The sequence below is a fragment of the Carassius carassius genome, chromosome 15 (genome assembly GCF_963082965.1).
Source record: "Carassius carassius chromosome 15, fCarCar2.1, whole genome shotgun sequence".
In the NCBI taxonomy this organism is placed as follows: domain Eukaryota; kingdom Metazoa; phylum Chordata; class Actinopteri; order Cypriniformes; family Cyprinidae; genus Carassius; species Carassius carassius.
Genome location: NC_081769.1, coordinates 16,456,446 through 16,474,043, shown reverse-complemented (window position 1 = coordinate 16,474,043; position 17,598 = coordinate 16,456,446). Strand labels below are relative to the sequence as shown.

The window sequence follows — 17,598 nt, the reverse complement described above, 5'->3', positions numbered from 1 at the left end:
TTTTGTTGTTGTAGACATTTCTAATCGTAAACACAGCCATGTTGAAGCCTGCAGTAAATGTTTTGCATTATTATATACCAGTCCACTCTGCTTATTGTTTTTCGAAAATGTTGCACTCCTGTTTGTCATTGTGCACGTAACTTCACGCCAATAAATCATCAGAAATATTGGTCTTTACATTCGTCCTGCCTGTTGTCCGTGGATTTACCTATATTTGGTGTTATTTGCTGTATAAAACTTTAGACATGCAAAATCGATTTTACAATCGATTCAATGAACACTTGTCACTCAAATCAAACAGGATTTTTTTCACAAAAGTGACAACCCAAGAAAGCAATCGGTCTCTCATTCGTAGGTTGCATTGATACGTAGCGGTGGATGCAAGTAAAACAGTATAACAGTACCTCATTTTTTTTCTTCTCACCTGAAATTCATGCAATAAACATGTTTTTGAAAAAGATTTAAATTTGTTTGTGGTCTATATAGCCTGCATCAAAATGAGGTTTGCAATGCTGCGCCCGAAGGTGCGGGTTGAAAACCCAGTCAGTGACGTCACGATATGCTTATTTGTTTAAATTCATATCGACGTCATCACCATCAAAAAAATGTATTTTTTTTTTTTTTACATTGAAACTTGAAAAAAAATATATACCGACCTACCGACCCTTTAAAAAAAAAAAATTACTGTTACTGCAAACCAAAATATTTTTAAGGATGGCCTTACGTTTTATTCTCGCTGTTGCTGCCAGTGCCATGTTGTTGAGACGCTGTGTGTTTTGTTGTGAAAGCGAAGCTACTTAGTTTGGTCTTCCAAAAGAGGACACAACTAGAAATCAGTGATTAAGTTGTATTTACAACACTGTTCCAGAACAGTTCAACCTAAGTATTTCAGATGTGTGCAGGACATTTTATGGAGGACTGTTTCCTGATCGTGGGAGAGAAGACTGCAGTGGTGGCTTTTGTGACTCTCAGTCTGTAAGTACATTTACATATTTAAAGAATTTGCCACTGATGTTTCAAGCGCATGTTTTGAACTGTATAGAGTAGCTCTTGTTGTTTGTAATTTCTCAGATCACAAATGCAGACATGGTTTTATGTAGACAGTATTAGTCATTATAATCCGTAATTATGTTCCTACTGGATGCCACAAATGGGTCGTTTGTAATGGGTTTTATTGTTTTTTGTCTTTTCACGCTGGTGTTCTGACCAGGACATGCATCACAGTATGTTAAGGGGCGTAACTTTCCATCACATGCTTGAGGTATTCGGACAATCACAAAGCACTGGATAGCTTTCCAATCAGAGCACACCTCCCTTTTCAGACTGATATGCTTTGTAAAAAACGAAACATTTCAGAAAGGCGGGGCATAGAGGAGAAACAATAATGTACAGTATGTGGAAAATAATGTGTTTTTTTAACCGTAAACCAATTAAACACATTTCATAACACCAAATACACAAAATAATGTTATTTTTAGCAACATCACATGAGCCCCCTAATGACAGATTGCTGTAGTGCCTCAGTTCAAGCAACACGTGAACTGATCATCTCTACATATTTACTGGTTATAGCATGAAATAAATATGAATGAACATCAGAAGGTATCTTGTTTAAACCTTGGAAAGACATCAATACACTGCATTTTTCAAGTTCAAGTTCACCAAAGTTAATCTGGTCTCCTGTCTGGATTGTTTGTCTGACAAAAATGGTAGCGACGGCATTGTGATTGGTCAGATCACCTGTCAGTCAAGCTCCCTGTGAAGGGCCAATTGTGCCAGTTTGCAGAGCACTACAAGTATTTCAAAGAATATCCATAAAATGTAAGTCTGTGGGGCCCAAAACAACACTGGATCCCACTGACTCATTGTACAGACAAAAAAAAAGAAATGTTCAAAATATCTCCTTTTGTGTTCCACAGAAGAAAGAAAGCATTATTTGTTTGGAATGACACAAGGGTGAATAAACGATGAAAGAATTTTCTTCCTTTTTTATGAACTATCCCTTTGACACACATCTCACAACAAACATTAAAGATGATTATTTGTGTTATTTTAGTTGAGTTATATTAATTGAACTTCGGGAGTTCTTGCTTCTTGTGATAATTTCTGACTCACCTAAAAGCCATAAAATGCCTGTTTAAGCTTAATATCTGACTGATTGACAGGTGAGTAGGTGGTCCTTTGATGTTGCCTTTGCTGGATCTACCGGCACCTCCAGAGTGTAAGTGATAAGTGAGAAAAGAACTGAATATGAAAACACTGAGCTTAGTGGAGAAGCACACATCCATGTTCGGCAATGAGAGCCACTGCCGAATCTATGGCAGCACAGGCAAAGAGCCAGAACCACCATGAGGGTGGCATCAGACCCCACATGATTACAGCTCGCAAGACAAAACAAGAGTTACCAAACAATGAGCTGCTGACAGACCAGTCTACAAAAGACTCTATAACAGTGCCAATGAAAAGACTGGCATAAGAGGTAGCTATCAAAGAGGTTTAATGGCCTCCTGAGGTTCACAATGATAACCGTCCCTCCCTAAAATACTGATACAAGAGTTTACTGAAAACTGAGCTGTTTTTGATTATTTGCTCTAGTTTGGATTATATTAAGTGATTATAGGTTACTTCACATATGTAAATTTCTTAGCTGGGAAGACATAAGGAAGATCATTGCTTAACGCACAATGGAAATGCCCAAGTTATTGTTCTTTGAGCCTATTCTGTGTGGGACTAAAAGGCACATTTTTGCAAGAGGTACGTATGTTGGTTGGCATTAGTCACACGACTGAGAGCATGAGAATGCCCTCCAAAGGCTTCCCTCTTTCATCTCCCTGGGGTCACAATGAAAACCCAGTCAGTGGGACAAATCGATGACGTTGGAGGAGCATTCCAGGATCTTTTGTCTCCTCACACCGATCCGTTCGCACCCTCTTTCTTGCCTTCCCACTGTCTCTCCGTCAGCCGACATCAGCCGTCCATCGTATCTCATCCTGCTTTATCTTTACGTTTCCTTTCCTCTGTTTTTGAGCAGTGAGATTCCTCCCTTAGAAAACACACAGCCCTCCAGTTAGCCCTCTGTGACGCAAGAGGAGTGAAAGGGGGTCCAGTAAGGGGAGGGTCCAGTGCATGTGTAACAGAAGGTCTCCAGTAAAGGGGAGGGTGATGAGTTTGGCCTTTGGCCGCTTGTGACGCTCCTCTCTTGTGAGCTATCAGATGAGCCTGACAAAGACATTGAGAATGCCCAATGTCTCCTGGGTATCTTTTTTTAGCTACAAAGAATGCGCTAAAAATAGCCCCACTCACGCTGGTTGTCTTGTATTTTTCTTTTGTCCCATCAGTCAGTAGTTCTTTTTCAGCTGGCCTTGCTGAAGTTTCTCAGAGAGAGAGAGAGAGACATACCATGCTAGTGACCAGACCTGTTTACATATTTCACTCCTGGTTCCATCCGCTTGTTTTTGTTATTGTTTAGCAGCCCCCGGTTTATGTTTAGCCCTCTCCTCCAACACCTACTCTTCCGCCGAGATAAAGAGAGATGGAGAGGCAGTGACAGACAGAGAGATGGAAAAAGAGATAGAAGTCAAACAGGCATATAATGAAAAAAATGTTGTTGTTGTTGTTTTTGTTTGTTTTGCAGTAAAACAGACTTTTTTTTAAAGAATATACCTTTGAATACTAATGATGATCCATGATTGTTTTTATGTTTAGTGATAGTTGTTCATGAGTCCCTTGTTTGCCTTGTGCAGAGCTGGGGGTGTAAACTTTTGAACAGGATGATAATGTATAATGATAATTGTAAATATAATTGTTTCACTGGTAGCTACCGTCTTCAGAAGTTAAATAAATTACATGTTAATCAGATGACAATATATGTATATATATATATATATATATATATATATATATATATATATATATATATATATATATATATATATATATATATATATATATAAAAGATATATTGTCTGAAAATAAATCCTGTTCTCTACTAAATTTAGCTTCTTATGTAAATTCTTATGTAAATGCTTACTTTTTTTCCAAGCAAGAAAATGTTTTTTGAGACAGACTGGGAAGAAATGGTTTGTGATACAGACAAGACACATACAATGACAGGTGAGGAAAGAATGTTTAAGCCGACTATGTGCAGGATGGTCAGCATTCCAGTGTTTGTATACGTGTGCTTTAACAGACTGAACTAAGTCTGCAAAATGTTAACACGCTCATGAGATGAACAGATGAGACGCGAGGAAAGGGGGGGGAGTGTGGAAAGACTTGCCCACCCTGTAAAAATTTCCTTTTTGCGTGGGCTGTTCTCCATCTTCATTCTGTTCTCCTACTTTCTTCCTCTCTATTGGTCTCTCTTTGAATTATTGCTCATTCAAATATGTCAATATTCAAGTGCATGTTACAAATATAGTATGTGTTACAGTAAATAAATGGAATTGAATAGAAATAGTTGCTTTAGTTTGCTCTTTTCTTAATTAGTATTTCATTATTTCAAATATTTCATTTCACCTACTGACCTGACCACAATGCACACTCATTCTCTCTTATACCATCCTAATGTCTTCCAGCAAGCAGCTTGCATCAGAGTGTGTGTTTGTGTGCGTCAGGGTAATATCTGAACACTTCTGCCAAGCTCTAAGAACCGGAAGACAGCTACTGCCGCGAGTGATTTACAACTACTTATTACCGTTTCATAAGCAGATTAAGCTTGTGTTTGTAAGTGTGTGTTAAAGAAATAAAATATCATCTGGACATTCCAGTACGTCAGATTTGAAAAGATAAATTCTATTAAGTTAATTAGTTGTAATCTAACTGTGTGTGCGTGTGGGGGGGGGGGGGGGGGGGCATGTTTTTGTGACATATCAGGACACAACTTTGTATAATGACATGGGTATAACACAGGTATTACAAGGAGAGGGTGACTTATGAGGACATAACCCATGTTCCCATCTTTAAAAATGCTTATAAACCATACAGAATTAGTTTTTTTGAGAAAGTAAAAATGCACAGTTTCCTGTGAGTGTTAGGTGTAGGGCCATAGAATATACAGTTTGTACAGTATAAAAACCATTACGCCTATGGGATGTCCCCACTTTTCACAAAAACAAACATGTGTGTGTGTGTGTGTGTGTATGTGTGCTTGTGTGGCTCAGTTACATGAACTGTCCTTTGTGTGTGGTGACAAAGTGTGATGCATGTTTTCTTGATTTGATTTGATTAGATTTTTACTCATTTGGGTATAGTTTTGTTACAATGCTCAAAATAAACTATTTATTGCTCTAATTTATAGAGTACAAATGATTGGAACTGTATGAGAATATTAACTTGCAAAATCAACATATTATATTTGTTAAATAACAATTGAGGTAACAGATAACAACTGAACTATGCAGTCATAATAGTAGTAATAATTACCTCAACCAAAAACTTGATTGTGAATCAGACTACACTGGTCACGCTGTTCGTTTCTGATTCACTAACAAGAACCAGTTCATAAGAGTCAGTTAATCATGAATCAGACTAAACTGGCCACGCTGTAAGTTGTTTTTATTTAATAACAAGAACCAATTAATTGGACTCATTTGATCGTGAAATGTTCTACCCTGGTGATGGAGTATTTATTCGTTTGTCTTTATTCACTAACATGAACCAGTTCATAGGAGTCATTTGATTGGGAAACATTTTACATTGGTGACACTGTATGTTTTTGATCCACTGGTAAGAGCCAATTTATAGGAGTCATTCAAATGTGTATCGGACTGCACTGGTCACGCTACAGTATATGTGATTGCATTCACCCAGCAAGAACAATTCAATAAAAAAAATTACACACCCTTTTTTAATCTCATATTTAATTCAGACTCTGTTAAAAAATAACTTGCAGTGAGTCTGTAGATTTAGCAGCAAGGTGTGCGGCAATGCTGAAAAGTGCTTACAGGAAACACTTGCACAGAAAAGATTGATCTTTGGATTGTAAGAAAGAAGATCAAGTGAAGATTAATCAGAAAATCTATATTTTTTACACAGCCCTAGTGTACTTATTAGCTTATATACAGCACATTTATTGACCCAATATCATTTGGCACATTGACAGTGGTGTAATCCAGCAGTGTTTATATGTGGTTTCCTGTGCACGTGTGTTCTTACAGGCTTGTGTCTGCAGCATTGTGAGACAGATTCTGAGACGTCACTTTATTGCCCAATGATTATCTTCCCGCAGTGTGTCATTCTTTCTTTCTATTCACCCTTTTGCTTTTCCCATAGAGCCATTAACACACTCACTTGCTCTCTGACGTCTGTAGAGGGGCACACGGGTTGGGAAAGGTGAAGGGGGCTTGCCAGATTGTAGTTGGTCAGGACACACCTCTTTTTTCTGTGCAGTACAAAGAAAGGGAGCAGTCAGTCAGGGTCAAAGGACATGATCAACATCCTGTCATAAGAATTATCTTTCTTTTTTCACTGTATTTATGCATCCTCCCACACATGCACATATTCATCTTCCAGCAGTCACTCTCACTCTTTTTTCCTCTTCCATTGTGAAATTCCCTTGAGGGTTTAGTGAGATGGTAAAGAAGTTATTAATTTATATCAGATCATGCTTTTGCAGGTATTAAATGTCATATGCTGCTCTGCCAACTGTTGATATTGGTGTGTGTGTGTGTGTGTGTGTTTATGATTAAGGCTGCGATATGCAGTACTCCACACAACATAATCATAATTATATGGCCTAAAAGACTGTGCTTTGAAACATTGGAGAACAGAGTAATATTAAACAAAGTTTGATTTATTTTATTGCTGAGTAATTTAAACATCCCCACTTTTATCAAAATGTTTTATGACCTATTTAGACCAGTAGAAACATGTTCCATAACACTGACTAATAAACTAATAATTATTCATCCCCCAACACACACACATTGCTAAAACTAAAACGTTCAGCATTTCTGAAAGAGTTTTCCATTCGAGAAACTAAATGGTTCCACAAATAATGGTTGTAATTGCACATGCAGTTTGGCAGTTAGAAACAAGTAGACTAAATCCAAATGATGGTAAACTGCTGTGAGGTTTTGGCTTGGGAAATGAAAGTGTGATTATGATTATGAATACAGTGCAAAATGTTAGCAAGTGTTACCAAATAAGAACAGATGGAGACATGAAATATTGATCTTGAGTTAAAAGTATTTTAATATGTTACATACATATATGAATTTGGATGGCGCTTTTATCCAAATTGACTTTGCACATAAGATTTTGATCAAATACATCCCAGAAGTCATATGATATTACATGACGTTAAATAATAGAAAAATCAAATTTTTATTATAAATGTATATTCTTATATAATGTTATATTTTCTGTTATTTATATGTTTATTGCATTATTTAAGTGTTGTTATTATATATTCTCAGTAATTTAATCAGCAAGAAAGTCCCCAAGTTCGAGCCCCTCTGGGAGGGGGGGTCTTTCTGTGTGGAGTTCTCCCTCTGTCTGTATGGGTTTACGCCGGGTTATGCTTCAGTTTCCTCCCACAGCCCAGAGACAAGCGGGTTAGGTTAATTCTCAGTAATTTTCAAAGACAAGCGTGTTAGGTTAATTAAAGCCTCTAAATTGTCCCTGGACGTGTGTAAAGACAAGACGTGTATGGATCGACTTGTGTATGGATTAACTGGTTCTTGCCATGAATATAGTCATAGATGCTGGAATGGAGTTAATAAGGAAATAAACAAACAAACAACCCACTTTCATTGTATGAAAAAGTATATAATTCACTTTGACTGTATGGAAAAGTACAACCAGTGCATTCTGCTAAACTTCTCCTTTTGTTTTCCACAAACAAAAGAAAGCCATAAACAATAATCAGTAATTTTTTAGTTCACACAAAAATGACAGATTGTTGTATTTACCATCCTTTTGTTTGAGGAAAACAAAAGGAGGTGTTTAGCAGAATGTCCTGGTTGTACTTTTCCTCTTCCTTAAAAAATAATTTGCGCTGTTCACACACTACCTGAACATTATTTGTAAACTGAAGCGGAAAGGAGTAGACTCTTTCTCTGCCTTTTAAGTTTCATTCTTTTAAGTTTAATGAAGTTAAACCATCGGTCTCACTAAGCCTGCTGTCCATTCCGGAGGAAAAAAAGCAGCTCTTCAACAGTAGTTCTTAAACTCAGCATTTTAACCACCTGTTGAAATTCATTAGTGCCTTAATTGTTCCAATTAAGCTTGTGCCCTCTTGCCTAGGGTGCTGACACATCAAAGGAAGCCAATAAAAAAGACAACAAAAACCATTTCTGAGTTGTGAGCATGTTGGCCAATGAAACTGTGTGTATTATTGCATGCTGCAGTGTATGTGTATTTGAGGAGGGGAGGTCTGGCAGCGTGTGAATGTGGACATAATGAATGTGTGTGTGAGTCCCATAATGGGGGATATTACAGTAATGAGGTACCAGGATGTCTGGACACTTATTGCTCCCCACCTGTGCCTCACTTCCCCTGTGATCGAGGACTGTGTGTGAATGTGTAGGAGTTTGTGTGTAATGTCTTGTGAGGTTTGTGACCGGACAGCTCAGACTACCGGTCTTTCCTCTGGTGCATTCAGTGATTGGTGATGTGACGGACTGAACATCAGGACCACACACTCACATACACACGTATACAGCAGAGCAATCATTGCTGATTGGTAACCCGCTAACACACCCACACACATAATCAGACACACACGCCCTTTGGATTAGGGACTTAAACAGACTCACCATCAACCACCCAAGAGACCCCCATCAGGGCATGCAGGCAGAGAGAGTCGGTGAGTGACTAACTTTACTCTTTCTTTTATTCTTTTCCCAGCTGTGTCTTCAAACAGGCCTTTGATGTGGGAAATTAAAAGAGCGAGTGTGTCAATATCTCCCTCCATTCCTCCATCGCTCCTGCACACTCATCTATTTCCCTTCCTTCCATCTCTTCCTCTCTCCCCCCTTTCTTCTTTATGGCTGACCCAACAAAACCAGAATGTGACCCTGCAACCGCATTACCTCCACACACCCTTGTGTATGTGTGTGTGTGAGTGACAAGAGAGTTTTTGAGAACAGTTTTGTGTGAACAGTGCTTTTTACATGCATAAGAGTGCACAAAACTGTGTTTAATCTATAATGTATTCAAAAATACAATAAAACTGCAATGTACATACAGTATATTGCACAATAATAAATAACAAATTAATGTTACTTGGTTGGAACAGCAGCTATGCTAATTATGTCTCTATTTGCTTCTCTGTTTTTGCCACGGGTAACTAGGAATTACACAAGCTCCAGTCTGGATCCAGAACACCTGAGAAGAGATGATGCCAACCCCTCAGAGGACCTCAGATGATGCCAACCCTGAAACAACATACAGAACTACCACATTTTGCTATAAGTTTGATTGCATCATATAATAATTACTGTTAATAGTGTTCATTGTCTGTTTGATTACGACTATAACACATTTTTCCATACATTTCTGCCATGCATAAACTGACAGCCACCACTGATAAGCTACTACCGGTACTGAATTTGCTTTGCAATGATTTGTATCGTAAAAAGGGCTGTAAAAATAAACTTGAATTGAATTAATGGTGAATAGATCTCTACAATTAATTTTAATAATGACAAAAATAAGTCAATCGCCCTGATATCGTAATGAAGAAAAAGCATTATATTCTTGAAAATAAAATCTGAAATCATGAAATTTTTATATTCGACTTACCAAGAACATAATATTTATGAATTAATAGTTCATGATTTTCTTTTTAAAGTACATTATATATACTTAAATGTGTCATTAAATGAAAATTTAACAAAAAAAAATGGTGTACATTTTTTTAATATCAAAACAACATGAATATAAAACATTCTTTTAATATAAAACAACATTTTCATTCTAGCTTGGTTTTCAAGTAGTTTTCCTCATTGTGGACACTCTTATTTATCATTTATTTGACCCCTGACCCATCTTAAGTGCCAATAAAATGAAGGTCTGTGAATAGGATCAGAGCATGACGCACGCCGGATTCAAACCCCAGTGCCTGTGATTTACCCCCTTTGCCACAGCTCCACTGTTCCCCACTCTTTCTTAGATAATCATTCCCATACCTTTACTGTCCCCCCTTTGCACATGTTTTAAGTTGTTCCTACACCCCTGAGTGAGTTTTTCTTCACTTTTCGTGAATCTGGAAAGGTCAGCTATTAATGCAGCATGTGTATTTAAGGTTGCATTAACCCCTCACCCATACTTTCTCTCTCTGTCTGGAAACTCCTCTCTGCTTCTGTTGCAACACTGTGCTATGCTTTATTGCATGTGACTCCGTATTTCCAGCGCCATGCACTGGTTTCTGTATATGCTAAATTAACCTTCCCCCTCTTCCCTCTCTCTCTAACTCTGCCTGTCTCTCTCTCTTTCGCTCTTGAAGGCTTAGTGCTAATGTTCTGCAAGTTCCCTAACTGTTTCTATGCAACACTTACAGGCCTTACTATGTAACACCTTTCTCTTTTTATTCCTTCTCTCACTCTTTCCTTTACCCTGGAGAGAAAGAAGGGGGAGCGTCAGAGAACGAAAGAGTGGAAATATGGTGGAAATAACAGACTGCTGTCTCAGGAGCGAAGTTTGAATATGGTAAACATGCGCAATGCAGCTGCTCCCTTTACATTACATTATGCAAATAAAGTGCTTATTTATTCCTAATATAACGGGGCTGAGAGAAAGACAGAACGGGAGAGTTATGAAACTCTGATTTACTGATATAAAATGAAACAATGGGCTTTTTAAACTTTTGCAGTGATAGAGGGAGAGAGGGGAAGAGATCTGCAGATGAAAAGATAAAGAGATGGACGATTTGATTGGCATAGATCGCGTAGAGGGATGGAGCAGAGGAAGAGAGATAGCAGGAGAGATAAATAGACCTACAGAAAATGATATTGCTTGAGGGGGGGGGGAAACAACAGAAACGTCTTTTTTCTTTCTTTCAAAAATTCGCAAAAGCAGACAGACAGTGCCGAGGGGCGGGAAGCGCGCGCGAGAGAGAGAAAGAGTGAGAGAGAGAGAGAGTGTGTGTGTGTGTGTGTGTGTGTGTGTGTGTGTGTGTGTGTGTGTGAGAGAGAGTGTTTTTATGAATGAAGTGGTGACTCAGGATGTGTCATACCCCCGTCTTTATAAAGGAAGTTTTAAACAAGCCTAAACATTTCACTTCGCGAAAAATTAGACTTACCCTCGCATCCTTCTCTCTCTCTCTCTGTCTGTCTCTCCCTCCATACATCTCTCTGACCCTCGCCGTGTGTCTTTCCATCCTCACTCGCGTTTGTTAAAACTAGACAACTATTGGGACTGGACAGAGTCAAGTTTTGGGGCTTTTTTTCTAGTTCTCGCTAATTCAGCAATTCTGTCATTCATTCGTTTTCTTCCTCACCTCACGCTCTTCCTCTGTAAACTACTGTCGCGAGCCGTTCGCGCGGATACTGAGAGAGAGAGAGACGAACTTTGGAGCACGTGACAACATCTGGAGCTTCATTTATTTATTAATTTATACGCTTTTGTTTGTTTGTTTATTTCTCTGCGTATTTATTTGCAACGTATCTACTTTTTAAAATAAGGACCTGGACAAATATGAAATGTAAGTGTCACATTGTTTATATATTCGCTTTATTTATTTATTTATTTATTTATTAGTGATTGACACTTGTTGCTGTTACCCATCAGCTCGCCGTTTCTTAAAACACTGTTTAACTCGTTTTATATCGCTTAACATAAACCTACGCAACTTTTAAGCATCCCTACTGCTTTCTGACAAATCTTTATTGTAATTTATAAATGCGGAACTTTTTGATGGAAACCTGTACGGTTGTAAGTGGTAATAATGGGTAGAGATGGTTTGACAGGTTAACGGCTTGAGGCGCTCGCGGTTAGTTCATTAGAGAAGCATTTATCATGTCGACAGTAATAATGGATCAAGTGTTACTCGCTCAGGGCGCACAGCAGCACCGCTTTTCCCTCTAGTGTGATGCAACGTGTGATTTCCTTATCCCAAAAAGATGAAAGAAGTGTCCTCTGGCTGAGATTCTCGATGTATTTTCTGGACGTGTGGAAACACGGTCCCGTTGTAAGAGTGGCACAGGCTCCTTGGGACGAACATAGGAGTGTTGTTTGTAGCTGTGCATCAATGATTTGCTCTCCTCCACAGTGCTGGGTGACTCCTCCTCATCGCTGCTCCTCTCGCTGCTGTTGGCTCAACTTCATCTGTTAGCATCTGCCTTCCCTGCCCACCACCGGCGGATCCAGACTGACTTTGACAAGCTGACCAATCAGACCAGACACCTTCTGAAGCTGACTCAGGATCTACTGGTGAGTTGATCTGGTGTGACACCGGGAGAGGAAGTTCCTACTGTACTCAGAGATGCTGATGATGATCAGATCTTGATCTTGAGCCTCTGAACAGCTGGGCTACAGTAATGCTCCTTGCAAAAATTTGTGGACAGGAATTAGCTTATCTATCATGCTTTCGCTCGCACACACCGCCGCTGATCGGCTTTTCATTCAGCTGGCTCATATTAGAACTGAGATAGCAGATTGCGGTAGCTTTGAGTCCATGTGGGAGCAGATAAGGCTCATTACTGTAGCCTCTATCTGACAAAAAAAAAAAAACAGATCCCTGGGTTCAGGCCCAACAGCAGGGTTGACATCTCAGACAGCATCAAAGCTCGCAATGTAACATTCATAAACTTGCAACTAATGAGCCTGAACCTACGGGATGGGGGTAAACACGATCTGCATGGCTCAGAACGAGCCTTGTGCTTGTATTCAGTGCTCAGACCATCTCAGAGTGAAATGCTGTGGGCCTTACTTGGGATTCTGCGTTTGCTATGTGATGGAGATCTGTACTTTGAGGGTCTTGAACCCACAGTGCACCCCTCACCTCTCCAAGGCCTCCCTTCCCTACCTCGGAAACATAAACAGATCTGTGTTCCCATGGTTACTTGGACGTCCTGTTTACCAGCACGAGTGAAGCACATGGCACTGAAAGGTGAAAAGTACAGTGCTGCCTTCTGTGTAGTTCCACTGTAAATGAAAATGTTAACAGATGTACTGCTTAACGGCGTAGCATGAGCCGCGATCTTTCGTTGCAGTTGCTACTAATAGTTCATTCAAAAATGAAAATCCTGTCATCATCTACTCACACTCATGTCATTTCAAACCGGCATGCCCTTTTTCTCCCATGGAACACAAAATTAGACATTTAAGTGTTTTTTTTCTTTTTTGTCTATACGTTGAAAGTTAATGGGCCCAATGTTGTTTTGGACCCCACTGACTTTCATTGTATGGGCTAGTGTCATTGTTAACTAAAGCTATTTAAAAAATTTATATATATATATATAATATATATATATATATATTAATTAAAGTCAGTGGGGTCCAAAACAACATAAAAAGTTGTAATAAACAATAAACTGAAAAATGGTTTATTTTTTTAAAAACAAACATATTAACTATAGCATGTGACAAAATGACTAGAAATTAAACTAAACTTAAAATGAAAACTGAAAATATTAAATTTAAATTAAAACACAGATAAGGACAAAACCCTTTGAAACTATTCAAAATATCTTTGCATGTGTGTGTGTTCCACTGAATACAGGGTGAGTAAATGATGACAAAATGTCAATTTTTGGGTCTCATTTCTACCCCCTTAAGATGTCACTTGTCATATGTTTGCATGGTCTTTGATTCCCGTTGACATTGAGATTATGTGTACAACGTTATGCTAACTCAAACAGTCACTCATCCCGAACAAGACAGATTTTCCTTTGAGAACAGAGAATCACCTGATCTGACTCCATCACTTATAAATCCAATGCCAGATGCCACCTTTTCCAGTCCTGTGGTTCAATTAGATACAATCACATTTGGTTGTATGTATGCGTGTTGTATATAAGGATGTTTTGTGTCTGCCGCCTTGTGTATGTGCACCAGATGTTACAGCGGAGAACCCTATCAAAGACCCCACTGGTAACAAAAGGGCCGACACACTTTGAAAAACATTTTGTTAGTTTTTCAGTGACATGAAGCATTTATTTTGGTTTCTTTTCTTCTTGCATGGAGTTCCACTTTACAGGGGTCAAGCCTAGGAAAGAAAAATAGAATGGGAGTCGACGGAAAGTCCCCACAAGAAAGCTATAAAACCCGATGTGTGCGTGTATGTACAGAATGTGTTACTGTTATTTGTGTGAGGTGGTGAGAGTGTGTATACATGCGATGTTTGTATGACCGTGTGTGCGTGCCGGTGAGAGTGTGCATGTTGTAAATAGTTGTGGTCTGTGTAGGTGTGGGGCTGCTTGTTTAGCTTTCGGTCTCCACAGCAAAGTGTCCTGATAAAAATCACTCTGATTTATCACATTCCCGTATTTGCATTCAAGGAAGACAGGAGGAGGGAGGGCATAAAAATCAGTCGAGTGAGGTCATGATCCAAACGGAGAGGGTGGGGGGGAAACGGGACAAGCAACCGAGGAGATAAAGAGATCAGAGAGTGCTCTGGATGAGAGACGGTCAACAAAGTTTGTGTGTGATGATTGTGCCACTAGGATGAAGAGTGATGAGGTCTAGGATGGAGTGTGTCATCATTTGGCTGCTACCACAGAGCCTAGATAGAGAAATGGAGGGATTCAGCTGAGGGAGCAGAAGTACACAAAAACAACAACAAATCAAGGAAAAAACACATCATTCCAAACAGTGCAAGAGTGGCATGGAAAGCTGGCTTCAGCACGCTATTATGTTCGTCATGTTGACTTCTGATTGGTCTACGATGTTGTTTTCCTCTTCTGATGGGGCTTCAAAGATGCAAAGGGTGATGCATTACACCTGTCACATTATTAGCACTCATTACTGTTCACAAACAACCCTTTAGATGACTTGTAAACAGGCTCTGCTCCATTTGCATGGCAGCCACATTAGGAACACCGGATACTGTCTAAACACCGGCGAGAGCAAGTTAGGGTCTCTCTTCTCCCCCCTGAGATACTTTAGGAACACCTGAGTTTGTTTCTGTCTCCCTCTAGTGCCAGGTGAAGGCAGTGCATTCAGTGCATACGTCATAGCACCTTTTTTAGTCCTGACCCTGGAGTTTCCCTGCAGCCCAGTGTTGTCTATTCCACTTCAAACTCCTTAGTCATTGCATATGTTGTTATTCTTCCTCTAGAAAACATCCTGTGGCTTCAGGTCATGAACTTTTATTGTCTGGGTTCAGAAGTTAAAGCCCAGGGAACTCAGGGTGACTGCTGTTCCCTGTAATTCTGCGGTGGTTCTGCTAGTGGAAGCCAGTCGTTTCACTTGTGGGACAAATGTTACTCTGTTGTTTTGATTGTTGAGTTCAGAGTTGTGGATCTGGAAATTAGCTGTGACCAGAAGAAAATGTCATGACATTTTCATTCAGAATATTTGTGTAGCATGCTTCTTTTTTTCTTTTTGATTAATGCCTGTTCTGTCTTTTTGTCCTTTCTTTTCAGAAAAACCCAGTGTTTGCCACAGAGATTGATCACCATAGGTTCAAGTCTCTTCCAGCGATCAGCAGCAGAGTCAGTGACCTCACCACTCTGGAGGTGTGTATGAAGAAAAATAGGCTTTCATGCTGCCATTTATTTATATTATGCACCTTTTTATCAGTCCAGGGCTGCCCAGGGCCCCAGCCCTCTTAAGAGCAGGTCCATCGGTTGCACTGCTGATGGGACGGCCTTTTAACTGTACATCTGTCTATTTGCTTGTATAATGTAGTTATTTGTCATGACATTATCAGGATATTTTGTTCTGAATTCTTTAAATAATTTAGTTTCTGGCTCTTTTCATTTCCTCTCTTGCAGTTCAAGTCTACACTTTCTCAGCTCTATGCAGACTTAAAGTCCTTTGAGCACCATTTCGAGTGGCTGAACAGAACAACACGCAAGCAGCAGCACAGCTCAGTACCAAAGCTGACAGACGTGATCTCCCACATTAGGAGCCTCATAAACGCCTTACAGCGTCAGGTACATGCCGAAACACACACATCTCTAAGCAAACAATATGTGCAACTGTTAGGAGATTGGATTATCCATTGTTTATAAAACCTATAATTTGTGTAATATATAATATTACAATTATTAAATACATAGAATTTTACAGAATAGAAGTTGAGGGGTCAGTAAGTTTTTCTTTTTTTAAGAATTAACTTTTATTCAGCAAGGTTGCATTTAAATGTTTAAAACTAATAGGAAAGGCATATATAATGCTACCAATTTTTTTTCTTTCTTTAAATTTTCTGTTCAACATTCTATTCAATAAATGTTTCATGATTTCCAAAATATTAAGCAGCACAACTGGTTTGAACAGTGATAATAAGAAATGTTTCTTGTGCACCAAATCAGCATATTATAATGATTTCTGAAGGGTCATTGAAGTAAGGTTCCGTAGCTGCTGAAAAAATCAGCTTTGCCATCACAGGAATAATTTACATTTTAATATACGGCATATTTAAAAAGAAAACAGAAAACTGTATTTTAAATTGTAAAAACATTTCACAAAATTACAGTTTTTTAGATAAATGCAGACCTGAGCATAAGAATCACAAAAACATAAAAAAAATCTCACTGAACCCAAACCTTTTGAATGGTTGTGTATAATTGAATATATTTAAATATTCTATCATACGTATATAATAATATATTTGTATTAAAATACATAAATTCATTTAAGTCTCTTAGATGCATATGTACAGAGATAATTTATAGCTACATGGAAATATAATCAGTGCATTCATGATTATGATTTTTTATTTTTTATTTCAGATGACCCGAGCAGAGGCTCCCCGGATAGCCGTTCCCTCTCCCTCTCTCCCACCTAATCCTGCTTTTCACTGGGAGGTGGTTCAATCCTCTCAGGAACTCCTGCAGCAGTTCAGGCTCTTCTGTGACTGGGCCTCCCGAGTGTTCCTTACCCTCAAATCCAGATTACCAGCATGAGGAACCTCAGAGGCATCACACAAAAAAAATTGGGCCAGGACTTGATCATTGGCCAGATGGACAGGCCATAGGGAGCACCGGGACTTTTCCCAGTGGGTTGGGTCAACGTATGCGATAATGGTTTTGAAATTGTCAGGCCATAACATCTGAGTAACAGGAGGGAAGTTGAGTATTTCAACTTGTCCTCTCGCAACCATTCACAACCTACTCTTGTTCAGTCTCTTTCCAACCGCCACGGCTTTGAACTTTTAAATTATAAGAATGAGAGTAAATCTGTTCATAATAAAGGCACACATAATTATAAATATTGCGTATGGAACCAGGAAGACAATGACTGATTTGATCAACTGAAATATAGTGCTATAGATTTACTACCTCTTAAAAAATGTGGTCCAGTCCCAAGTTGTAAATTGAGTCACATAAAGGGGCATATTAAACCATCTGAAACCATATTGGAAATGTAAAAAATCCCTGAATACTATGTGTGATGCTGTGGTGGTGGATTATCTGTGGTGGGTTGTGATGGGCTGTGTATGTCCCAGACTGATTTTTTTTTAGTCCCAGTCCATCCCTGTTGCGGTCTGAA

At 39.0% G+C, this 17,598-nt stretch overlaps 1 protein-coding gene across 1 annotated transcript; it reads left to right on the top strand.

Annotated features, from left to right (window-relative positions):
• The first annotated feature begins 11,196 nt into the window (after positions 1-11,196).
• On the top strand, positions 11,197-17,352 carry il11a (interleukin 11a). Its single transcript, XM_059567615.1, has 5 exons — positions 11,197-11,644; positions 12,212-12,372; positions 15,528-15,620; positions 15,879-16,040; positions 16,839-17,352. Exons 1-5 carry the CDS (start codon positions 11,638-11,640, stop codon positions 17,010-17,012), a joined length of 597 nt encoding a protein of 198 aa, XP_059423598.1. The 5' UTR covers positions 11,197-11,637; the 3' UTR covers positions 17,013-17,352.
• Positions 17,353-17,598: the final 246 nt, after the last annotated feature.